Genomic DNA, 27,724 nt, shown 5'->3' on the forward strand with positions numbered 1-27,724 from the left:
TTACTCTTTAGGCCAGTGGTTCTCAACCTTTCTAATGTTGCGACCCCATAATACAGTTCCCCATGTTGTGGTGACCCCCAACCATTTATACATCACCGGGTGCCAGGGGCATGGCCAAAGAAAAGGGGGAAAAAATGGCAGACAGCCTTGTTTGGCGACCCCCGTGAAATGGTCATTCGACCCCAAATGGGGTCCCGACCCACAGGTTGAGAACCACTGCTTTAGGCTTTTAATGATGGATTGTATCTCTTTTACCGATACTGGAGGCCAAAGGGGCGGAGTTCTGGTATTTACTAAGTCACTGCTTAAAAGCAGTTTCTCTACAGGTTCCATAGAAGCAAACAGACATTGATAATAATTCTCCCTGTCCTCAGCTGGGATTGGTATATCAAATGCAAATCTCCGTTCCTTTAGGACTCCTGCTACAGAGTGCCAAAATATTACTGAGTTATGACTATAAAAGCTCAGATTGACTATGGTAAACTCATTCACTAAACTAGCTGCCACACCATCTATATGGTCATCAGGTGATTTCACCTCAACTTACCTTATCTGCTTATTCAATTTTTTTGCAGAATAAACCCTAGTCAATTCACCTGGCTGTTCATTTCAGCCTGGAAATGAAACAAATCAACACTGAATGACATTTGTTAAAAATAGTCTTCCCGTTAATTTAGTGACTATTTTTCATTGTGGCTGTAATGATCCAGGACTCTGTCTTTGAAGAAGGTGCTAGAGCTGAATCAGTGGAATGTCAGTCTCGGGAGACACCAAGCCAGGATCACCTGAGGCTGATCACACACAGGCACTATCAGAACATCTGGAGCAGTCAATTGATGAGGTACAGTCCCCATGCCCTTGGGCTGGAGTGGAAAGCAGAGGGAAGATGCTCAATGAGATACCTTGCCAAGCAAGTGGGAACAATCCTAATTAGTTAGTTGCAGCCTCAATTAAAAGGCACTACTGAAACCAGTTTCTCTGTTGGAAGCAACCATCTGATCTGCTGCTCTGGTGTGTCAGTTCTGTGAATTCTGCTTGTGTAAAACAAACCTGAAACTTTGACCTTTTGGACTGGATGACAAACCTGGTTTTCTGAACTTTGGACTACATTTTGACTTTTCTTCTGCCTGCTGGAAGCAAAACTATTCGGGACAACTGTCTTTCTCAGAGATTCTGTGCTGATTTACATTCCTTTCCTATTTATCTACTCAGCCTTGGGTAAATTGTTGTTTTCATCTAGCAACTGTGCTTATGAATTTGAAACTCAAAACAAGACAGTGGCAGATATTAATAACAAACTTTAAACAAAACCGAAGAATGCAGTTAACCAATATATTTTCTTGCTTTTGCTCTAAATATGTGTTTGGATAGACTATATGGCTGATATTTTCAAAGGGCAACAGAGGTGTTCATCAATACGGTGGTACCTCGGTACTCGTTATTAATTGGTTCTGGGAAGCGTGACTAAAAACGACGAGTACCAAATTTTTCCCATAAGGAATAGTGTAAATAAATATAATGTGTTTCCAAACCAAAGACAATTCACGTTTTTAAGGCAGTATGTAAAATGATATGTATTTCATTATATGAGAAATAAACTTAAAAATTAATAAATACTTAAACAAAATAAAAACTTCACTTGTGCTGATGAGAAGTAAAAGCGCAAAAATGCACAAAATAATCACAGAAATGAAGATAACACCGCAAGGGGATGTTGCAAAGGGCAAGAGCTACCATGTGACTGAAGCATGACTCTTTGTTTTGGCTGGAAAGGTTGGCGAGTCATGAGGCAACCAACAAGTTCTAGCTTGTGCATTAAGTACCAAACAAATTACAAGTACCACAAAATCTTCTCATCAAAATATGACGAGTACCAAATTCAATGAATTTCAAAGCAGTCAAGTACCAAGGTATGACTGTATTTGTGTGCTTATGAATGCGGAATTGGAGGTCTGCCTCAAAGACAGAAATAATTATCTACTGTATGTTTGTAATCCAAGTAAGCCAGAATGTTAATACCCTTTAATTAAAGTATCGATTTGATATTTGAAACATTTCATTTCCAAAATTATGTATTTATCTCATGTTCCAGTCCCATTGTTTTATATTTTGACCAGTATTTATTCTGAAATAGAACACAGAGTAATTAATCAAATCAATTAATATTACAATTGACACCTTTTAGCTTTCAAAACAATAAAAATCTATTTACAGTAATATTTGTATTTTACAATTACAGGCTTTTAATTATATTTTTGAATCTGTTTATTCTGCAGAATTGACAAAGTAAAAAAAGTTCTGAATCTTTGTATTATTTCAGAGTCAGCATACTGTGGAAGACCAAATTTATCAAATTTGATACTGAATGTAACTAATTGAGCCGAGGTGGCGCAGCAGTTAAAGTGCAGTACTGCAGGCCACTGTAGCTGACTGTGTTCAGCAGGTCAGCGGTTCAAATCTCACCGGCTCAAGGTTGACTCAGCCTTCCATCCTTCCGGGGTAGGTAAAATGAGGACCCAGATTGTTGGGGGCAATGTAAATATATATATACATTGCTTACTGGTGTACACCGCTTAGAGAGTGCTTGCACTTAAAGCGGTATATAAGTCTCATAAATAAATAAATAAATAAATAAATAAATAAATAATTGCAGATCATCATTGCTCACCCTGATCAGCTCTGGAAACTTGTCAAGTGAAGAATTACAGAAATTCAGGATTAATGTTTCTGTGTAAAGCATGGTTTAATTATTTCTTTGACATTTAATTTTCTTGACTATCCTGGCCTTTACAGTTTTGCTAATAGCAGAATGTAAATTATGTATTTCTTTTATATCTATTAATATGAAGGTAATTCCTGAGAATGTGAAAAGAAATACTTTCACCCAACTGCAGTTCTAAGTAGGAAAAGTTATTAACACAAGTAGAAACCTATAATAGATCACATTTACTCCAGATAGGTGCGGCCCGTTGGGATATATCACTCAACTCCAAATTGTCTTAGATGTAAGACAAAAGTAAAAGAGACTGGTTTTACCATAAATCTCTATATTACCATCTCATAGGTATATTGAAAAAAGTGACTTATGACCGTTTTTCATATTTATGACCGCTGCAGCATCCCCATGGTCATGTGATCAAAATTCAGAAGCTTGGTAATTGGGATATATGTATGATGGTTGTAGTGTCCCAAAGTCATGTGATCCCTTTTTGTGACCTTCTGACAAGCAAAGTCAATGGCAAAGCCAGATTCATTTAACAACTGTTCCTAACTTAACAGCAGTGATTCACTTAACAACTGTGGCAAGAAAGGTCATAAAATGGGGCAAAACTCACTTAACTGTTTTGTTAGCAATGGAAATTTTGGGCTCAATTATGGTTGGAAGTTGAGAACTACCTGTACAAGTTGCTTGAACAAGAGCACTCTTAACAATGGTTGCTGTATTTACTTGCTGTTGTACTATATTTCAGGAGAAATTTCCTGACAGTTAAAACAATTAATCACTGGAACAACCTGCCTCCAGAAGTTGTGAATGCTCCAACACTGGAGGTTTTTAAGAAGAGACTGGAGAGCCATTTGTCTGAAATGGTATAGGGTTTCCTGCCTGAGTAGGGGGTTGGACTAGAAGACCTCCAAGGTCCCTAACAACAACAACAATAATAGTTATTACTGTGTTTTAATATTCAGAATTTCTCAAGATAGATGATTGGTTAAAAAAGGTCTGACAAACTTTGTTCAGTAGTCCAACAGAAGTCTTCAGATAATATCACTTTCATAATGCCCAAAGTGACCAACTCCAAGCAATTATAGTGAATTGATGTTTCAAGAAATATTTTCTTCTGATACCTTAAGAAAACTACTATGTTAAAATCTCATAGTATAAAAAACCACCAACAAATTATACTGGAAGTATAGGCCAACCTATACAGCCTGGTTTATGAATTAGCTAGAACTAGAATAATAATCTTCTGAAAAAAGCAGATGAGACCACCTTTCACAGGCCCAGCAATCAAAATGTGTAAAAAAAGACTGTAACTGCCATTTTCCATCTTGTCCTCGTCTACGTGCTTTTACTGAAAAAAGGAAGTTGGCAATGATTGTTCAAACTGAACAGGACATCTACTGCTCATAGCTGTCTTGTTTCTGTAAAATCATGCTCAGCTACTTTACATCTACTCTTTGCTTATCAACTGAGTTCCGTTCCAATAACCAGGTCATTAACCAAAATGGTTACTAAGCAAACTTGTGACACAGAGAGAGAGAGACTGTGAAGATTATTAGTTGCTCCTGTCTTATTCAGATAAAGTTCTTGTACACCCACACCAGCATTATCAATCTGGCATACGAAATTTGGTTGTAAATGTGCACACTGGTCAGAAAATTATTTTTTTAATCACCATATTTGCAAATAGTCATTAGCTGAAGTACTTGCTAAAAAGACCAGGTGTTTTATTAGATTCAGGACATATAATTTTTACTAGTCAGAAGTTTTAGTTTAGTATTCATTGCTACCATTTCAAATTGCACTGAAATAAAATATGTAAAGATTAGGCTGGATGTAAATTTTACTACGCCTGGCACTACCAGAACAGATTCACTACCAGAACAGATTCATTAGAGAGATAAGCAACAGAATGCCCCATTTCTAAAATTGTATTTTTATTGTTAAAAATATATATAATTTTTGATTGACTAAACTTCTTAGTTTAAAAAAATGTAAAATTGCAAATAAAAAACAAAAACAAAATACCTGTAATTGACCATTTAGTGAACTCAGGTCTTCTGCTTTTTTCTCCAAAGACTGGACCCAAACTTTTCTTTTTTGTCTGCATCTTGAAGCGGCTGCTCTGTTCCGCTCTAAGAATTTCCGTCTTTTTTCGTCAGGATCTTCATTTGCTGCTCTTCTTCGGCGGCCTCCTGTATTTGGCGTCTGTGGTGCAGGCTGAGCAGGAGAGGCCTAGAGGCACCAGAATATCACAATTCATTGCGACAAATTCTGTATGCTTTCTGAAATATCCACTATAAATTTTAATATTTATTTTGTAAGGCATTCTAGGATTGTTATTAGTCACTCTGTTATTTGAATATCATGTAAAATAACTGATACTTAACAATGGGCATGCCTAAAACACTTCAAAAAGTATGACAGTGATGATGTCACAGAAAATTTAAACGGTGTCTACCTGAAGTGAGAAGACAATTATTATCTAATATATAAAAACTGTTTTCCAACCTAATATAGTTCCACAAAGTCACCGTGGAATTAATTTTTATTCATTTCACCTTCACCCCAAGATCATAACAAATGTTTAACAATAATAATAAACGCAACAATGTTGCACTTATAACCAAGATTAAAAATGAAAAACCGATAAATTTAAGATAAATCACTAAGTCCATCTTCATTTCTGCACCATAAGTACAATAAACATATTCAACTATCTTATTTGATTGTAATTTAGTTGTCATACACTCCCAGTGTCTGTCCTCTTCCTTTATCTAATACCAAGATGAATTGGTCTCCTCTCCACGTTTAAGACATATAGCATAAAAGAATTATCAAGAAATTTTTCATGTTAATAAACTCAGTCAGAAGCCAGGTTTCCATACCGGTGTTTCAGTAGTAGATGTGGCGGGCTGTTGTAGTGATTGTGGTCGTGCTTCCTCTGACTGAGTTCGAACCAGTCCACTTGTTTGTCCTTTAGCAGTATCTCCATTTGTTACCTGAGAATGCTGCTGGGTCAAAGCAGCTTTTAATCTCTAAAGAGAGGGAGATAAAAACCCATACACACTCAGTTTACTCAGTGACAAATGATGCCCTGCAACAGAAGATGTACTTGGTGATAAAAAGTGCAATGTTATGTGTATCCACATTTTTGTCCAATTTTAGACAATTCTATTATAATTTGCTGCCACATTCCAGAGGATTTCATGAGGTCACCGAATTACCAAAACAGGCTTTTCTAAGATCAGAGACTTTGATTAAAAAGCCCTCACATGCAAGCAGAATTCTTTTCACTCAGCATTGCATACAATCCGTAGACTTTCTCCTAATGATCATTCTGCCATTGGCATCTGCTTTTAATAGACAGCTGTCTAATTCTGCTTGTTTTAAGATAAAATAATGCCCGGTATAAATCCACAAATATTATTTTTCATGTAAAAGACATTGATAACCTATCAACACAGAGTACATTTTAAAGATCTTACATACAAAAATTTAATCATGTGTTCAGTTCCTTTTTAAAAAGACCCACTGACTTGCATCCTCCTTCCCTAATTGTGTGTATAATAAATACATTTAAGTAAATAAATTTATATGTCCACTAATCTCAAATCCATGACCCTAACAATAAATAAAAACAAGGAAAAACCGTCATAATAAAATAGTAACTCATGCAGCAATCTCAAGTTAAGTGTTTTGTAGCTTTGAAAAAACAGAAGCAAAAAAGCAAGAGGAGGACAGAATTACTAGACTGCAACAAAACTTTGCCATTTGAACTGTGTCACTTCATGGACCAACTCAATTCCATGAACAGATTCTTCATCCCCTTCCCTCTCAAATTTGCTTTATATATTGGACATTGAACATATATGGAGAGCAGAATAAAATCTCATTTCACAGGTAGTTACAGCTTTAAATAAAATAACTTCTACGTGAGAAAAAAAAACAACCTGTTGAACTGGTGGCTTCTGAGATAAATGTTCCACTTAAGGAATTTGGAAGAGGTAAGCCATCAGGGGAGGGAAATCATAGAATCTGTGGAAGATTGTCTAAGTTACTATATAATCAAGCATACATCTAAACATACCTAGATAATTTTTACATGTTTGCACCTACTCTCCATTGCCATTAATATTTAGCACAATATTCCTTTGCAATCTATTGAATGGATTTATCTTATCTATGAATCCACAGTCACATTACAAATTATGTTACAGCATAAGAGTCTTACCTGAGACCTGTTAGTAAATTTAGTAAACTTAACAGAGGTCTGCATCACTATCACTATATTGCACTAGAGATATAGTGATAAATTGATAATAGCAAAATCAAATACAGAATTAGTAAGGCTAAAGGGCAGTTATTCACTCAAAATGGACTCATAGCTCCTGCTAGAAAAGCAGGTAGCAGCTGTGGCCAGGAGGCCCTTTGCACACATCTGGATTGTGCACCAGCTGACACATTCCTGCATTGGAAGGCATTGCTCAGTCACTCATGGCCTTGTGACCTCTTGACTGGAATACTGCAATGGCTCTATATAGGGCTGCCCTTGGAAAATATTGCTGCATCAGATGTTTGACATGTGGTTGAGTATTTCTGGATAAAATTCAAGCTGCTGGTTGTCATCTTTAAAGCCCCTCACAACCAGAATACCTTAGGGACTATCTTCTCTCAGCTGTTTCTACCCATCTAATTCAGTATGGCAGATAGGGCATTTATGGGTCCTATCAGCCAAGGAATATTGTTTGATGGGGATTAGGAAACCTGCTGTCTCTGCCGTGGCCCCTACCCTCTGGAACATTCTTCTTTCAGAGATCAGGATGACCCCAATCCTACTAGCTTTTTGTAAAGCTGTGAAGATCACATTATGTGTTTAGGTTTGGACCCCAAATGTGTTAAGGATCTCATTTCTTAGCTATCTTAACATAAATAGTAATCGTTTTATTTGGCAACCATATATATTTATTTTCTATTGTTTTTTGTTTTTATGATGTATATTGCCCAGTGTCACTGGTTGGGATGGGCAACTATAGAAACTAAACAACTACATAAACAAATAAAATACATTCAAAATACATCTGAAATATTAACTGCTATTTAATAATAAACAATACAGGTGTTTGAAAAAAATGCCTCCATCCTTGAAAATAAATCCCTATTACATCTGCCTGAATTCACTGCAATAGATCACTCAATCATGAGTTCATAGAAACAGTATTATTGTAAAAACAATTTATGAAAAAGTCAGATCCATATTTCATATCTGCCACAAAATCTCATCAGAGTAATAACCTTCCTTCTCCTGGGTGTTATCTTACCATCTGCTACTCTATTACTTATCTTTATTTTGCAACTAATTAACAGCATAATCTTCTAAATTCAGCAAGTTAATTATCATTATTGTGGTCTTTGCAGCATCATCAGTCCTCATGAAGTCTTTTTTCCCCCTCCCCTTCTGAGAATGTATAAAAATGAACTTAAGAAAAGGTCTGTTTCTTTACAGCAGGCTCATTAAGGTGTTTGCTGATTAGCCTGGCATGCAGAGAGACAGGTCAGAAGAATTCTACTGAATATAAGGTCCCATGTGGAGCTTAACCAAGTTAATGTGAGTTTCTGAACATTTGCCAAGCTACCCTCTGTCAATTCTCTGTAGTAACCCCTGCAGAAAACCTACAGGCTACCCACTATACTCCGGGTATTTCTCAGTTTGCCACAAGACATTGCAGAGTTCTGGGAAATGCCACTTAAAAAGAAAGATGTTTTTCTATCGCAATAATTCTAATTAAGATACCTTATTTGTTACCGCTTTCTTTTCCACAATAAATGTTAACTCTTTATTTGCTACAGTTCTGGCATTTCAGAAACCATGATTATCTTCATAACCCATTTGAGGACATTTGTACATTATTATTTCTAAAGCAACATCATTTTATGTGGCAATTTTAAAAACTTTAATACAGAAGTCCCCAACCTTTTGGGCACCAGGGACCGTTTCTATGGAGAAAGGTTTTTTCACGGACTGGAGAGTGCGTGGTTTTGTGTGCTGCCTGCATCCCACAGATGGGGCTTTGCTTGTTTATGCAGACCGGTTGCTGGCATGCCATGGACCGGTACCAGTCCACGGACCGGGGGTTGAGGACCGCTGCTTTAATGCATAGTGTCTCAAGGAGTTTACAGTCTAAAGTTAAAAGCTTTTATATTTGTCCTGGCTTAGTTACAGTATTCAGCATGGTTGCTAATATTTTCTAATTTTACTTATTTCTACTTAATTAAAAATATAGATCTTTCCCTAATACTAATTTGCTCATAGGGTTTTCCAGTGCACAATTATATAAACAGGTTTCTAGAAGCTTTACTCATAACAGATTTTATGAAATAAGAAATATTTTCAAATATTAATCTTTTCTAAATTCAAGTGGCTGTTCTAACTAAAGTGGCACAAATGTTTTAGTGGCAATTTCTTGCATAAGGCTTTCACTGTAATATTAATATTAAATTTTCAAATAGCAAGGGCTGCTAGGCTAAAAAAATCAAAAGCTGCTACAAGTTTATTATTAAAACTAATATTCTACAGTTTCCTAACGTTCTCGCCTATATTGAAATCTGATTTAACATTACGCATCTGATTTACATTTCCTCTTACATCCTAACAGGACAGATCAAGCTAGCTAATAACTAAGTAAAAATGTTAAACAGGAAAAGGCAGAATAAAAATAACACTTAAAATATTTAAACATACATAGCATCACACTCAAGCAAAATAAACCTTGAACAGTTCAAAAAGACAAAATGGTCTTGGATTGTATTTTATTAGTTTAACAAAAATTCAAAAGGGTTCACCAATAAAATGGGTCTTAATACCTTAAACTGGAGAAAATGGGAAGCAAAGTGGGGTCTCAATTTTGGTAATAAGGCAGGAGAAGATTTTCTCCCATATACACTGATAGAAAGCCATTCTTAAAGGGGCCTCAGTTATACATTTTATAATCCAGATAACCATGTGTAATAACAAGTGTTGTTTTCAGTAATCAGATTATAAACTGTTAGGAAACAAGAATAGCTTTTTGTATTTAAAAAACAAGTGAGAACCAGTATTAGTTTTTCACCATGTACATTATGTGAAGCTTTCATGAAGCTGCATCTGTGAAAAGTCCAGTGTAAGGCCGTTTCTAGCTTTCTTCACCCAAGACTCTTGTGCTGGAATTATAATTGAAATCCAGCCATTTCCAGCTTTGGAAATGTTGACAGCACAACTGTCTTCTGAGCACTAAGAGCAGGAACTTAAAGCAGGCATGCACTGAGACTCATACTTCCAAATGGTTTGCACATCCCTACTAATTAAGACCAGTGTGTTAATGCTGAAGTCTGGCCACAGCAGAACCAGATGCATCACAGTTGGGCAACAGCACTCTTGGCCAAAATTGATGACTGAACATTTAACAAAAAGACTGGATTCAGGGGGATTTTCAATTCAACTCATTATTTACAGACTCTGCAGATGCCTTCATGTACAATAATAAAGCTTTAGTATCAACATTTTAATTTTATTTTTCACTTAACTGAACCAAAAAGGGAAAAAAATTAAATTTGAGATATTTAGGCTGCAATTAATAATCTCTAGAATATCATCCCAGCAGTCGTAGATTTGATCAATTCATGCCTCTGATAAAAGTTCCTTAAAGTTTGGCAGAAATTTAGACCGGCTTGTGAGAAGAATGGGGGAAAAAACAGTAAGCTGGGCTCTGAAAAAAGTGTTCCAACTGGTAGACAGGATAGGTCTGGCACCCTTTTTTGAATATGATATCATGGCTTATTTTTGTTTTTAATTCAGGCTTCATAAAATATAAATGGCTGTAACATTTCTTTTTTTAAAAAAAAAAACAGCATTCTGATGTATGTATATATGTATGTATGTATATATATATATATATATATATATTAAAAATTACATTAAAAATTGAAGAACAGTGATTCCTGGGTACATACATTTCAATAAAAAAGGGAAGCGATCACCAGGAAATAAAACACCAAGGTTTTAATAAATAAAATCAAGCTTTCGATGGCTAGCATCTGTCATCATCGTCAGGATACAAGCTAACTAGTGAGGAAACCTGCTTATAAGCATAGCCACACCTAAACTCTACGCATGGACCTTGTAACAGGTCCAAGCTGACTAATCCTTACTTCACTTACAGCCTTCAGTGATTCTTATAGCTCTTACTTACATCCACCTAGCTTTCGATGGCTAGCACCTGCCATCATCGTCAGGATACAAGCTAGCTAGTGAGGCTATGCTTATAAGCAGGTTTCCTCACTAGTTAGCTTGTATCCTGATGATGACAGATGCTAGCCATCGAAAGCTTGATTTTATTTATTAAAACCTTGGTGTTTTATTTCCTGGTGATAGTTTCCCTTTTTTATTGAGATGTGTGTGTGTGTGTGTGTGTGTGTGTGTGTATACACACCTGAAAACTGCTGCACAGAATGCAAATACATAGAATATTTTGAAGATTTAATAGCAATTTAATAGCAAATTAATCTAAATTAGAAACATTGTACAATCTACATTTCTAAAAGTATTTCTCTCACACCTCTTTTACACTGAAATGCTCAATTCAAACCCAGGAAACATTTCTTTAAATATATATATAGATAAAATCAAGCATTCTTTATCACATATGATGGTAATTAATTGCCATTAAGCAATTAATTAGTCATTTTTGAATAATATACAATATCCAGGTTCATGAAATTCTGGTTAAGAAACCAGGACACCAAATAATGATTCAACACCTTGTTTTGTTTTGACTAAGTATAGCTGGAATAATCACAAATTACATGTTCAGTTACTGCTGGGTATTTACTCTTTCCAAGAGCAGCTTTGTGAGAAAGAACAGGGAATGATATTATTTTAATAAGGAAGCACACTAGTATTAGGTTGTTTTTTGACTGCCAGGCTTATAAATCAATCTGAGACTGGAGCTTGTTATTTCCCCCCAAACTGGAGAGAAATATTGGGAGGCTGGGGAGAAAGGCACAGCAAGTGGTCTCTGCTGATCCCTTCCCCCCCCCCCCAGCCCTGGGAATGGGATGGGAAGCTGGAGGAAAACTCCCCCCCACCTCTTAATTAATTTGAGATCAGAGATGATCTCAGGACTTGTGGAGAATTTGTTAGGGAAGGTAAAAAAATTTTTTAAAGGGATAGCCAATTATTTAGGGAGAATCCACCAATGGGTTGCTTTGTCTAACCTGAAATAGCTGAGACCAAGTTAAGAATGGATCCTCTAGCAAGAGGGGGCGTGTCAAATTTTGGCTACTTGGTCTCAAGAGCAGGCAGACAGAGAAAACCCATTGGTGGATTTTCCATCTCCTGTACTGGAGAAACCAATTTACATTATAGCATTCTTTCAGAAAATACCACTGTTTTTATATGCTTGGATGTGGGAGTGATGATTATAATAAATAGAGGCACAAGTATTGACAAGCATTTATTTCAAATTAGAAAAATGGTATAGGTAGTCCTTGACTTTTGACAATTGAGCCCAAAATTTATTTGTTAAGTGAGAAAAGTTATTAAGTGAGTTTTGCCTCATTTTTATTACCTTTCTTGCCACAGTTGTTAAGTGAATCACTGCAATTATTAAATTAGTATCACAGTTCTTAAGAGACTCTGGTTTCCCCAATGACTTTCTTTATCAGAAGATCACAAAAGATGATTGCATATCCCCAGGACACTGCAACTGTCATAAATATGAGTCAGTTGTCAAATGTCCAAATTTTGATCACGTGACTGGAAATGCTGCAATGGTCGTAAATGTGAAAAATGGTCATAAATCAATTTTTTTCAATGCCATCATAAATTTGAACAGTCACTAAAAGAATGATTATAAGGCGCAGACTATCTGTATATTGAGCTTACTTAGAAGCTTAGTCCCCAACATACTACTTTAAATTCTTTTAATCCCTTTTGAATGTTCGTCTCTCCTAAGTTTCTTGGTCTGTGTGGGTGAGCGTTACTTTTTCAAATCAGGCAGAATCTAGAAGCATATTAATGGCCTCTCTGCTGTTCGTGTGTTGTGTAATTAGTCCTGTTATATAAGAGAACATGCCTACTATTGTTACTATTTTAGGTAAGTAGAGCTTAAACAAAATGTGCTGGTAAACACTGCTCATGTTCAAGATATTTTATACCCTTGCTTCCCACTTTTTACTATTCTGTAGGCCATGTTTTTAATATTCATCTCCTTCACTCTATTTTTAAATGTAAATCTGCATACGTATTTTCAAACCTTCTGATTATCCCTCCTCTTGTGTATGGCCTGTGTTGATTTGGCTATAAACCAAAGAACCATAATTGCTTATCATTATACATGCAATATAGGCAATTAACAATTACAATGAAATAATTAATTTATGCACTATGCAAAGTTAAGTAACAAAGGTTTGACTATATAACTTCAAAGGAACATGAATTGCTAGTTTCTCATGAATAATTTCATTTTTGTAAGTATAATAGGCTACCAACTATAATCACATTCGCTACTCTGAAATTATATGGCTACCAATTAAATTTTGCAGAAATCTCACCCACCATGATCATTTCAAAATGTACCACCTGTGGTATTATAATCAAGTGATCAGTTCATTCAATCTCTAAAAATAATAAAGAACATCTAAGTTTAGGAAAGGAATCAGTTATTCTGCAATCTGCGTTTACAAAACATACGAACTATGGAATTCAATGTGATCAAGGGAGATGATGGCCACTACTTTCAAAAGTTTTACAAGGAGAATTGGGCTATCAATGCCTAAAAGTCTTGATGATTCAGAATGCCTTAAATACCAGCTACTAGAGAACAACAGCAAAGAAAATGTATTGCCCTCTAATCCATGCCTGTCAATTTCCTGAATGCATCTATGCACACACAACTCTAACCTAATGGACACTTATGTTTCAACTATATTCATGCAACTGAGAAAAAACAGAAACTACAATATATTTTACCTCAAGTTATACAAATGTTGAGCTGGTCATGGAATTATTTGAGTTGAATTTGAATTTATTGTAGTCACTCACCAATGCACACTAACAAAAATAGATAAAAATTAACACTTTCTATACTAAAAACAAATAACAATAAAATGAACTCACAACAATGAATTGCTAAATCAGAAACATGTAATGGAACAATTGTCTCAACTGTAATTTTAATTTTTAAATTAGCAATTTTTCAGCCACAGTGATTGATAAAATTGCTATTTTTACTAGGGATTTTGAGGTTACATTATTTTTCCCCAAATGATATAAATTACAATACATTACATTTAAATATGTAAATTGTGATCCAGTTTTCATGCTTACATCAACATAACTCTGGTCTACAAGGAGAAAGCCTCAGAAATGAAAGTAGTTTAATTTTAGGGTTACTAATAAAGGAAAATTATGTCCTGAGTATTAATTGGCTCCAGTTTCCAAGATCAAAATTCCAAGGTCAAAATTGCATCAAAATAATTCAAAATTACAAGGGGGATGTGCAATTATGCTCCATCACTTTTCTGCAAAATGTGATATAGCAATAAAAAAGGTGCCACACCAATCATTATAAATTTATCTTTTTATTGATACCAATAACATAACTTTCCATTCATTTATTGGTTTTTCATGTAACATTTTCATGCTTTTTGCATAAAAAACTGACAAGTTCTAACATCAGATTAAATGATAAGGTTCCACTATTTTAATCTGGAGCCCAGTAGCTCTGCTTTACTCTTAGGCAATTCCAAATTCCTGACCAAGTCATTTAGTTCACTCTGAGAAATCAGATGTGGTTCAGGAGGAGCATACAGTGGACTAAAGTTTGGGTCCGCTGACATCAACGGCCCTGGATCAGCTCGATCCTGTTCATTGTCTTTATCATCTGAGTCTAGAGAGTAGGATTCTGGTGGATCTGGAATTGGCAAGTCCTTACCATGGGGTACAGGACGCAATGCGGATGGGATGTTTGGATATTCCATAATCCACTTCTTCTTTCCTGAGATCCCTTTTGCAATTGGGGAAACCACGTGAAAAGAGTAGTCGCTACTATGATTGGTGGGTTCCCTCCACATTCCATTGGAACTGCAAAAGGCATGGAGTTTTTCTTCTTGTTTAGCCAAATTGCACATGTAATGCAACAATAATGAGGGGCCCAACTCTCGTCCTGATCCCCTATTTTGCATCCAAAATATAAGTGCTATGTCTTTTTTATCACTGCCATCACACTGCACTTTTGAGATGCAAATGTAACCTCACCACAAATGTAGCAGAAGTTATCTGCACTGTTTACACAGTTTTGTGGCATCTTGGCTTCTGAGGGAAAATATCACGCAACTGTTCCTTGGAAATGTTAGGCAATAACACTTTCACAAGCCACCAGATGTAACTGTACGATGCGTAGATCTGACCAAGACAAATGTACCTTGCAATAAAAGAACAATAAATTACAGTTAGGTAATAATCTTTAGCCTCAAAGTGAAGATTAAAAACAGACCTGTCAATAATCTAAGAATCAGAAAGTACCAGAAGACTTCAAATCAAAACATCATCAGCTTTGCGCTGATTATTAGTACTCACATACAATTTTATGTCTGGGAAAATGATGCAGCACCTACCAATTTTGCCTCTGACTGCACCGGTTGTGGAGATGATGGTCCTGGAATTCCTGGGATACTAGGCACCATGGTGACAGGTCGGACAAGCTGTCCAAGAGAGTGTGAGTTAAGACCAAATAAAAACAAACTCTACTTCATAAGCAATTAGGATTTTCCACCCATGTGAATGAATGAACATCCCTTTACTTTAACTACACCACAATGCTGCTCTACCTCAATGAGATTAAGATTTGACTCAGGGGATCTTTAATCCTGTCTGCTGACATTAGGCAGGTGGTATCCAGGAAGAAGGACCCCCACCAAGAGCAGCAGTCTCTTTGGGAAATAACCTTTCCAGATATGTTTATTTATTAATCAAATGTCTGCGCTGATGCCTTGCGGTGGCTAACAAGATTACAAAAATACATAAAGTATAAAAAAACTTAACAGTAAAATAGATACTGTTCAAACATCCCCCAGAAAAGCCGATCTTCAGCTTTTTATGGAAAGCAGACAATGTGGGAGACAGACAAACATCCAATGTGAATTCCTTCCAGGGCCAGGGCCAGCTCTGAAAAACAGAGCTTGTTTTGTTAGTTCACAATAAGGCTTTTATCTGCTGAAATCTTATTTATTATTGATTTTTATTACTATGATTATTTTTATTACTATTAAATTTGCAACTCACCTTTTATTTTTTACAACTGGAAGCAAGTTACATAATGCCCTGCTTCCTATTGTCTAGTCCACAACAACAGCCCTGTGAGGGGTGTGTGGCTGAGACTGATTAGCCTGAAGTCCCCCAATTGGCTTTCATGACTAAAGGAGGAGGATAATTTATTGGTCCAGCTAGTCCAATCCATTCTTCAGCACAAAATATCCAGAGTTTTCTCAAGAGATGACTGCCTATCTAGACTTTGGTTTAACACTGTCGATACACAGAAGCCCTGCCTCTTGAACATATTGTGCACTCTCTTACTGGTTAATTGAAAACTAACCATTTACAGCTTAAGGCACGGGCCTACTCCCTAAGGAGCAAAATTGAATCTTTCTCCTCCCCTGTGCAGCTGGCCACCACCTATCATGAGTTATGCTATCAAATATATCCCAGTATTTTGGGCTGCTACTTTTAACTTTTATTCATGACTTCTGAAGAGCCTGGTATTCTTCTATACATTATTTATATATAATAAATACACCTGTATCCAGGCTTTTGGCTATGATCAATTATATGTAAGGATAATTAAAAATGTTGAAAAAAATACCAAGTCTGAGTCAGAATACTGCCAGGGTATGCATCAGGGATGCCTGCAATACTGTTGGTAATGTGTGTTGGGGGGATAGTTAGAGCAGATATGCTTCGTCCCTTCTTGCCTAAATTAATTTATATCAGGCATGGCAAACTCGTGACATCGCGCAACCTATCGGAGCTTTTTCTCCATTGCCAGCAATGGGGTGGGTGCGGTTTTGGGATGATGCATCCGGCCCGTGGGCCGGCAGTTTGACACCCCTGGTTTATATGAAGATTGTTCCCTTACTCCTACTGAGGAATGTCTTTCAGCTTTTTTCTCCATAAGATCCTGATTTAGATCTAATTTCAGTTTCCCAGTATTAGTACAGCCTAATAATATACTCCTCTCCCATCATCCTGATTGGTTTTGCCAGAGACACAGATGTTCCCAGGATAAGGATTTTGTGAGAGGGACTTGTCCAAACTTTGAAGGAAGGTATTACATCATGTAATAGACTTACTGGAACTGCAGTTGGTACGTGCACATTAGAATTTGTGATTGAAGCGGGAATAGCAACAGGCATCGTTTGTCCATTAGGAAGATGCAACAAAAGGGGGAAAGGGCCTGGCACCGGTCTAAGAAAAGAAGAAAAAACAATCATAGCACTTATAGCAGAAAGAATATTGCAAATTTCAATAGTCCTCGAAAAGTCTAGGATGCTGAAACATTTTCTACTATATCTCCAATGTTAGATTAATTTTAATTTGTAGCTTTGATTTTTTTTAACCACTAGAAAAAGATTATCATGAAGTTTTTTAAAATTTTTGATCACAGATAAAATTTATTTTTATTTCATAAATCTTTGCAACAATCCTATCCAATTAAAGAAGTTATTAAAATACTTAGTTTTTTTTTAAAAAAGTCAGAGATATAAAATTAGATCCTACTCATCCTATGGGTTTCACCATTTCAGCACTGTGAAATTTGTTTGGAGATCATTGCTATTAGTCATAAATTAGAAATAGCTTATGGAATACTGTAACATTATTTGATATTTTCTAGATGGTGGGGTTAGTGGAGCATTTCAGTCCTGGAATGTTATTGTAAAGAAGCAGAAGCAGCAGAAGAGGAAGAAATAACTGGATCCAGATACGAAGTTCTGCAACCTGAATTAATCCGTTTGCAAAAAAGGACCAAAAACCACTAAAGCAGGGGTGTCAAACTTGCAACGTCACGTGACGTGTCGCGACGTATCGTGACTTTTTCCCCATTGCCAAAGCTGGGATGGGTGCAGTTTCGGCATGATGCATCCGGCTCATGGGCCGGCAGTTTGACACCCCTGCACTAAAGGAATGTTTTTATCAATTCCTCTCTTCCACCAAAATACAACTAATGCATCAAATTTCCAGATGGCACCCACAAAAAATGGAGGAATCAACGAATTCACTAACTTTCTTTCCGCAAAAATATTTTGAAATACTCTGGAGATAAGCCAGAGCTATTCTGATTTACAAAACAAACATCACCATTTGTTTCCATCGTTTTTCCTCTTTAGTCACATATAAAGCACAAAACTAAATAAGACTGACCATTTTTACGAGAAAATCTAGATAATTTTTTTTCGACTTTTCAAAACCCCAACTAGTCCTGGCCATTTTATTAAATTCTCTGAAGCTTATACAGCAGTTGTGAGGTTATATTTACAAGAGATAAGAACATTTTAGTATCTATTTAACACTTACACTATTGGCCTATTGGAAGATGGAGCTTGTGTTATGACAGTGCTAGAAGTTGGTGAAGGTATGGCTTGCTGAATAATGACACTTGAGTCAGAACTTGCAAGCAACACATTAGGAACCTGTAGAGAAGCTGGGCGTACAATTGTGGAAGTAGGCTGGGCAGTTTGCTGCAGACACACTTCCTGCAAGAAACATGAAAGCTTCTCAATTTCCCAAGCCTCATTAGAATCAAAGATAATCAGAATTCTTTAATTATATTTAGATTTCTTTTAACTTTTTCTCAAAAAAATATTTAAATCCCTAGAATTCTTTTAGTTGCAACTTACTACCATTTCTTACATTAAGAACTACCACATGGATCAGGAATAGGCAATCTGCAGTCTTAGGGCCACATGCAACCTTTGGCCCGATTTCATGCAACCCTCAGCCTAATTTCAAAAGTTCTTCACAACTGATCAGTTCAGACCCCTGGCAAGAATGATCTGTCCCTTCCCCAGCAGTCTGCTGTGAGAAAAGAAAGAGAGACAGGGAAAAAAGTGTCAGAAAGAGATTATGAAAGAAAAAGTGTGAGAAAAATGGAATTCTAGATAGAGGTTAAATGGGTCAATCAGCTCACTTTTGCTCTGGTTCTCTCCATGACCTGCTTCTGCCTCACCTACCAAAGCTAATGAAATTCCCAACACATTACAACTAAATAAACATCACTTTCATCTCCCCAAATAGATCACCCACCCAACACAGATTCTTTGGTCGGGACTACAGGCAAAGACAATATTCTGCAAGCATGTTGTTATCGACGTTGGGGAGCTTTTTCTCACACTTGATAAGTGTCTCTATAACAGACTCTACTATCACTTAAATGTGTAAGACTGGTATGAATTCTTGATGTGGATAGGTTTGCTTAGTCATGTTTGAGATACATAGCAGAAAAGATTCATATACCTTTGTTCATAGACCAAACAAAGGAAGAAATGTTTGCATCACAAAAATTGCTATGGTAACTTATGAACTAGACAAGGTAATAAACATAAGCATTTCAGTGCTTCAAAAATTTAACATTTATAAATTTAATTTTAACGTACTATTTCAGTTCATTTGGGTTTAATTTGCCTTATATGAGGAATACAGATGTGCCAAAGGAGTTTAGCAGAATATTACGATCTTATGATTATCTTAGATTTACTGGTAATATCTATAGAAATACTGTACATCTGAAATATAAAAAGTCTCTGACCTTCTCGTCACTGGTCGTAGACTCTGGGTGAGGTAAGGGGCTATCTTGATGAGTTGTTTCAACCACTGAAGGCTCTTCAATTTTATTTCTTATAATTGGAGTTGCAAGAGGTGATAAATCTAGAGGCATCTATAAGAATGAATGGTGAGATAAATTTTAAAACCTGCAAATTATAAATGTCTCTTTAAAGAACAGGGAATTCACAAAAATGCCGATGTACTAACCAAAAATATGATTTTTCCAGTTAGTTAGAAAAAAGGTATTTATAATATTAACTTATTATAAAGTGATATCCTTGAAGTTCAATCTTAGGAAAAACAACAGTGTTCATTTATAAACAGAATGTAGAATTACAAAAAGCCTGTTAAGAGCTTTGTCTTTTTTTTTTTAAGCAAAGAAATATTAAATTAAAACAACATGTTTATGCTCATCCTCATTTTGTTAGTGCAAAATTTCTAGCTGCAAACAGAATTCAAGTAATCACTACTCTATAAACTGAAATAGTTTTAATCTGTTACAGTTACATACTTTTTTAATATCATCTTCAGAAGCCTTTTTGAATTCATTTTCAAAAGGACTTGCTAATTCATTGAATAAACCCACTTCTTCACAATTCTTCAAAAATCGAGTTGGTGTTGGAGTTTGATCTGAGATTAAAAGAAAAAATATATGATTTCACCCGAATATAAAAGCATACATATTTGGCAATCAAAACCAACATTATTAACATCACAAGCACTTTATAAAATTAATATGTCCAAACATGAGCGCAGTAAGAACAAATTTGAACATCTTGTTCTTAATGTCATCATGTTTTTGTTTTAACCACATTATTGAAAATTCAAACATCATAGTTAAAAGGAGACAACATGCACATATGATTTGTAGAAATTCAGGAAACTCTATATAAGGAAGAACAGAGATCTATTTTTGTAACTGAAGATGTGCTTTATCTATTATTTTGCTCATGGGTTTTAGAAAAAAGCAAATACTGCAAAGGAATCTCAAAATTATAGCATTTTATAGTAACACAGAATTAAATGTTTGCTTCTTCAAAATATCAGAAAATTCAAATCATTTGAAAATAGCGTTTTATCTTAAAAATTGTAACTGAGAAGTTAAAGTGAAAAACTCAGGTATTAAGAAAAAAAACCTCTCTTGTATGAGGAGTGGCAGCACCTAGGGGGCAGATTCAAAAGAGAAATCACCTAAAGTCGTAAGCACAAATGGAGTGAGACCTATCTCTTGAATTATAAGAAGTTATCTCATAGCAACATGTAACGACTTCGGTAAAAACATATTGTGCAGATATGCATTCTCTGTATCTACATTAAATTGCTAGATATTACTTCTTACAACAATTTTGTGAAGTTCTGTATATTAGATTGCTCTTAATTACTAAGGCTGAAGCATATATAGCCAGTAGATTGCTGTTAATTTATCAACCAATCCATGTTAAGGAAAAGGACAATACATGATGTAATTTCATTTTATTTGTAAAAAAAATATTCTGACAGGATCGCAAGCATATACAGAAAATACACAAAACCTGGGCACATTCCAAGAGTTGGATTAATAAAATATATACTAACCAGCTACAATGACACTGTCATTACGAGCTGGACCAAATTTCAGTGTCATCTCATGTTTATGTTTATGGACAGCCAAATGATCCTCGTTGGTAAAACGCTGCAACAAGAAGTTTTAAAACACAGTTATAAATTTGAATTATGACTAAACAGTGGGAATCATTTTCAAAATGGGTTACAAACCATTTGCAATGAAAAGGCTCGTTGTTTTTTGTGTAATTAAAAGATTGCTAAAATTACATACTTCTAAATTTGTTTTTTTTATTGACCATTCTCTTGAATATTTAAGTAGCATCATCATAAGTCACAAATGACACAAATCAATTTTAATGGTTTCACTCTAAATACTAATTTTGACACACAATAATTCAGAATTTTAACCACTATAAATTGCAAATATGAGGGACTTGCAACAGGGAGAAAGCCTTTATTCTATAAGATGTCTTTCTCCTCTTCTTTTTCTGCCATCCCCATAAGAACCCTCTAATTCTACTCCAGAAAAATCAGGATTTTTTTTAAAAAAATAGATTGAGAACACATATAAAAATTGTCATTTCTATGTGCTTTGTTTTCATTGATACAACTTTACCAATGCTGATTAATTGCTGGGCACAATTAAACAGAAATTACAAAGGATAGATCATTTTTGTGCCAAATCCCCCAACTCCTGTTTGCATACAAGGCTTATCTTAACATGCATTCTAATATATATTCTTCTGGATGGTGTATATGCTTCTAGCACATACTGGCATTTCTTAGAATAAAACTTTGAGATTATTCAAAATTAAAATTTGATATAATGTTATAAATCACACATCATGATACAGTCTCCTTCATTTTAAACCACTGAAAATATCAGTTAAATGCTCTTGGACTATTAAATTATTATATTTACTATTTGCATAAGTCTAATGAGCCACCTAGCAGTTCAAAAGCATGCAAATGTAATTGGATAAATAGGTGCCACTTTGATGGGAAGGTAACAGCATTCTGTGCGCCTTGGCGTATAGCCATGCTGGCCACATGACCATGGAAATTGTCTTCCGACAACTGTTTCCCTTGGCTAAGAAACAGAGATGAACACCGCTTCCTAGAGTCAGATAAGGCTGGACGGGGAAACCTTTACTTTTTTAATAAGCCATGACTATTTCTGAATTTCATCCTAAGATTCCTGAACATTTTCTCTCCCTTATTCTCGTTCTATGATATTAAATATCTGTGATATTGGATCACCCACCTATACCACTTTTAAAAGGGATATGGCTTTCTGGTCAGTTGTTTGCAAAGCATCATTGCTATCACATTATTCAAACTCAAAAGTGTAACAGTGTGCACCTCTGAGCCATTTTAATATTATATTATGTTGGGGAAGAAATTAGTAGCTTTTGACTAACATAAAATAATGTAGTATGTGTAATCAGCAATCATTTAAGCATTTTGCAAAAAAGTGCATACATATGAAAGTAGAATATTCCATTTTCCATGTCAATATTTCTAAATATATTAATCCACTAAATAGCATAGCTACAATTTAGCTATCTGTAACACATTAGATTTATAAATGTAGAACCCAAAGGAAAAAAAAATCACAGAATTTAAATGGAAAAACTGCTTTAAAAATTGCATTTTCTTAAATTGCTTCAGAGTATCAGAAAGAAGTTAGATCATGCTGAATTTTTCATCTCCCTACTCTCTTTGTATTTACTATGTTGTGATATTACATCCACGTCAGAAATTTTCTGGGTGTTATACAATCAATTAAAAGATGTTATACAATCAATTAAAAATATATATACCAACATTAACATTTAAAAATAACATATTACATACATTTTGAAGCATTATTAAAGCAAAAAAACAAAAAACAAAAACCTTCATTTTGCACCAAAAAGACTACAATGTAAGTATCAGGCTAGCATCTCTGCAGAAAGTAGTGTCCTGATAAGTAATCACAGAGGGAGATACTGCTTCTGACAGACTGACCTTAACTGACAATTGAATTAAGGGCACTGATGTTACCTACTTGGTAATGAAACATCTGCAAGCAAACAACCAAGCTCAGAGAGCATTAGGGATTCCAGAGACTGACCTTAAGCCCTTTAGGTCATTATAAGTTATTACTACCTATAATTCTACATGGAATGATATGAGCATGACTAATGTTGCCAGGCTATTTTTCCCCTGGCAAGGTCATAGCTGGTGTTATCAGCCCAGGATGATAAAAGTATCCTAAGTTCCTGAAGCTACTCAGGCTTTCAAATGGTAATGCAGGGTCCAAAAATATTACTAGAACCATACAATTGAACTCTAATGGAAATACAATTCTTTCCCCAGTTGGATGAACACAATTAATCGAACATATAGCCCATTTACAGAATGTTTGCTTTCTCTGTACTGAGTGACAGTTATTAACCCTATTCCAGGCCATCATCTTGCTTAGGCCTATTTATTATGTATGGTTATTGTCAAAATAATTCTTCAAGAAAGCTATTCCCTTTCAGAACGCACATGTGCTGCAAAATGAGCTCCTCAAGCATATCATAAACATATTTATACATACTCAAAAAGAATACAAGAACAGTGAATTCATGACTTCGTATAGTTGAAAACACCACTCCATAAGGGAAAACATTAAAACATTAAAAGGAGCCGAGGTGGCGCAGCAGTTAGAGTGCAGTACTGCAGGCTACTTTAGCTGACTGTGTTCAGCAAGTCAGCGGTTCAAATCTCACTGGCTCAAGGTTGACTCAGCCTTCCATCCTTCCGGGGTAGGTAAAATGAGGACCCAGATTGTTGGGGGCAATGTAAATATATATATACATTGCTTACTGGTGTACACCGCTTAGAGAGTGCTTGCACGTAAGAAAATATATATATACATTGCTTACTGGTGTACACCGCTTAGAGAGTGCTTGCACTTAAAGCGGTATATAAGTCTCATAAATAAAATAAATAAATATTCTTTGTATTAAAAGAAGCTCCAAGGTATTTCTTTTTTTCTCCTCTGCATTATTCAGCATGGCTATAGAATATCTTTCAAAATTAAGGTAGATAATTTAATAAAATTGTTTTCTGATTATGAAGCAATTTAAAAAATGAAGCAATTCTGTTAACAGAAATAATTTTTAATGTGTTTTTCTAATCTAACTTTCTGCTCCTAAATTACTCACTGATCAGGAACAATTAGAACAAATAAATAAACAGATAAATAAATGCCCTTGGATTGAGGCGTCAAGCAGTTCCACTGCTGGGCTTATACTGCCATTCAACATAGTAGTACTAAGACTCATAATGTATCTTGAAAGTGACAGGAAGCTAAACCTGCCGCTCATTCCAATTCAAGAACCAGAAACTGAACACACAGCAAGAAGTGCATTATTAGACTGGGACAATTGCTTCTTGTTTGAAAGAATGAGACAGATGCTATTAGGATCAGACATAAATCACTTCTGATGTAAGAGATGTTTCTCCGTTGATTTAGATGAACAGATCTAAAATATGTATATTACCTGTCCACATCCAGGGGCAGTACATAGAAAGGGTTTGTCATCACTCATATTCTACAGGTTCTTGGGTTACCTACATTGGAACAGCAAACATAATTACTTTAAGATTATGCCAAGAATTTATCTTGTATTGATTTATGACAAAGTCTCAAATAAAAACAATATCTCAATACACTTTTTTCTTTTCTTTCTTTTCCATAAATTTTGATTGATTTTCCAGTTTTACATTTAAATATTTGAAAAGCAATGTGGCGGCTGGGTTGGTTCATAATTCAATATCATAGAAATTTCTTTAGTACAGATCATAAATTAGTACATTAAATATTTCCTCTTTTCCCTTGTATTTACTATCTTTTTTCAAGCATATTTCTAAAATAACATAATAAAAAAAATCCTAAATAATCTGGTGCATTATTTGTCCAAAGTGAAATTGAAACTTGAACATGCAATTATCAGTCAAGTTTGAAAATATTTTTATGAAGTATAGAAACTAGGCTTTATTAGTTTAACAGGACATAAATATGTCAATATGTCTCCCTTGGTAAATTCCATACCTATATAGGTAGTCCTTGACTTATAATAGTTTGTTCAGTGACTGTTTAAAGTTACAATAGCACTGACTTATGACCGTTTTTCACACTTATCACCCTTGTAGCAGCTTCATGGTCATGTGATCAAATTCAGACTCATATTTATAATGGTTGCAGTGCCCTGGCATCATGTGATCATCTTTTGTAACCTTATGACAAGCAAAGACAATGGGGAAGCCAGATTCACTTAACAACTGTGTTACTAACTTAACTGTATTAAATTACTTAACAACTGTGGCAAGATAGATTGTAAAATGGGGCAAAACTCACTTAACAAATGTCTTGCTTAGCAACAGAATTTTATGATCACAAATCAAGGACTACTTATATGCCAAAGTGGTTTAGGTGAACAATTTACTGAGTGCAAAAGACTCCTTATGCCAGAGATATTATATTCTATTTCCGGTTTTGGATGAATTGCTTTTCCCCATTTAGAGTTAGTTTTATAATCTGGGAATCCCTGAAGAATTAAAAGTTAGAACAATTAATCAGTGGAACAACCTGCCTCCAGAAGCTGTGAATGCTCCAACACTGGAGGTTTTTAAGACAGCCATTTGTCTGAAATGGGTTGGACTAGATGACCTCCAAGGCCCCTTCTAACTTTTATATTATTATTTTTTATTTTTATATTATTATTATTATTAATACCACCATCTAGAAGAACCTTTCACAGCTTCATTTTGTACACCAATTACAGTATGGCCTTTCCTGGATAAGAAAACCCCTGCTCAAATCACTCATATCTTGATAACCTATTTGTGGGATGTAGGCATGGGACTGACTTGGGAAGTTACTGAGAAACTTCAGATGGTCCACAATGCAGCCGCTTGCGTTTATCAGCAGCTTCAGTTTATGGGTACTAGTCTATCTGCACATGTAACACTGCTATTTTGCCAGTTCGTGGGCTATCAGTTTGCTTTTGAGGCAATTCATGCTGGTTGTCATCTTTAAAATTGTATATGATCCAGATCCTGAGCATCTTTGCAATATCCTACTTAAAGTGGCTCCTTCTAGTTCATTAGAATATTGAACAGCTGGCTCCTTTTGCAACTCTACTGCTAGGAAGTATAATCCGTAGGGGTTTGAACCCAGGTCTTCTCAGTTGCTATTCGCCCTTCTATAGAACCTGAAGGTCAGATCTGGCTTGAACCTCTTGGCCTTTCAAAAAACGATCCAGAGCTGGCCTTTACAACAACCCTCTGGGACCAGAGAAGTTTGTACCTTCAGGGGTTTCCTGCAGAGTAAGTGTTTACATTTGTTCCTTCGTGCTTAAGAGTATATGACTGTGGTAATTTTCTGTTATTTGTATTTTTATTCCCATTACTCTGCTCAGGTGTGTAAGGTACTCAGAATCAGTTGTGACGGAAACAAGGTAAATATATAAACAAAGACATTACTAAGTGGTTCTAATAGTAGTAGAATCTAATTGCTACCAAAGGTTGCTTAATGGAACCATAAACTGAGAGTGGATTAGATACCATTAATTCAGAGGTTCTTAAATTTAACAATGGAAATGAGAAATATATAAAATATTATCAGAAAATGTGTCAGTGGAAACTTTAATTAGATCAGATGGGTTTTGAATAACTTTACTCTACTAAAACCTGTTATTATAATTAAACCTGACAATCAGTACTCTAAATTTGTATCTTAATGAATACAAATGGGACATTTTTTAAATACATTTAAATTTTAAAATGTTCTAACCAATTTTAGATTCTAATGGATTCCAGTGAAAAATGTTCAGATTCAGTGAAAATATCTCTTTAATTTCAGGTGGGTAAGTTTATTTCCATTTATGAAAGATTATTCTTTTTACTCTCATTTGCTGGAATCAATTTTTTCTTGAAATGTTAATTCAACATCACATTTGTATCTTTGGCTGTTGTTTTTCTTTCCAAAAATTAAACCATGTCCTGATTTGAAACCAAACCAAAGCTCTGAATGGACAAGACCAAGTTCTTATAACTGATATTATATGATTCCAATTAAGCTAATTTGCAAAATTGAACTAAATTGGAGTTTTTGATGGTAATTCCACATAAAACATGGTGCAGAAATCCAGATATGGGTAATTCAAAGTGGCCTTCTGTGTAGCTAGCACTTGTATTTAAGTTGCTGCAAGTTATGTACACATACAACAATGTGAACAATATCAGAGAATATTACAGGTATTCCTTGATCTACAACTGTAATTGAGTCCAGAATTACAGTTGTAAGTTGTCTTGGTTGGTAAGTGGTTCACTGTATGACTGGACCTGATTTTACAACTTTTGTGGTGGTCATTAAGCAAATATCATAGTTGATTATCAAATCCACTGCCAATAATCAGCGTTTTTTTGCCAGAAACCAAAATTTTCTGCCAAAAAATATAGTAAAATGTGTTCACGATTGTGGGATACTGCAAATGGCTGAAAATGCAGGCTGAGCACCCAAAATGCAATCATATAACCATGGTGAGGATGGGGTGGGGCATCAG

The 27,724-nt window shown here is 35.3% G+C and overlaps 1 protein-coding gene across 2 annotated transcripts in view; it reads right to left on the reverse strand.

Moving 5' to 3' along the window:
- ATF2 (activating transcription factor 2) overlaps positions 1-27,724 on the reverse strand; it is a 58,601-nt gene that overhangs the window by 22,683 nt on the left and 8,194 nt on the right. For both annotated transcript variants that reach the window (XM_039339312.1, XM_039339313.1), the window contains exons 2-10: positions 24,659-24,728; positions 21,153-21,249; positions 20,089-20,207; positions 19,561-19,689; positions 18,330-18,508; positions 17,108-17,222; positions 15,377-15,463; positions 5,611-5,760; positions 4,751-4,957 (exon numbers count right to left, since the gene is read on the reverse strand). In XM_039339312.1, coding sequence (XP_039195246.1) covers positions 4,751-4,957; positions 5,611-5,760; positions 15,377-15,463; positions 17,108-17,222; positions 18,330-18,508; positions 19,561-19,689; positions 20,089-20,207; positions 21,153-21,249; positions 24,659-24,706 — 1,131 coding nt within the window. In that variant the 5' untranslated portion in view covers positions 24,707-24,728. The remainder of the gene's footprint in view (positions 1-4,750; positions 4,958-5,610; positions 5,761-15,376; positions 15,464-17,107; positions 17,223-18,329; positions 18,509-19,560; positions 19,690-20,088; positions 20,208-21,152; positions 21,250-24,658; positions 24,729-27,724) is intronic.

The sequence above is a fragment of the Crotalus tigris genome, unplaced genomic scaffold (genome assembly GCF_016545835.1).
Source record: "Crotalus tigris isolate CLP2741 ecotype Arizona unplaced genomic scaffold, ASM1654583v1 scf7180000017733.2605024, whole genome shotgun sequence".
NCBI lineage: Eukaryota > Metazoa > Chordata > Lepidosauria > Squamata > Viperidae > Crotalus > Crotalus tigris.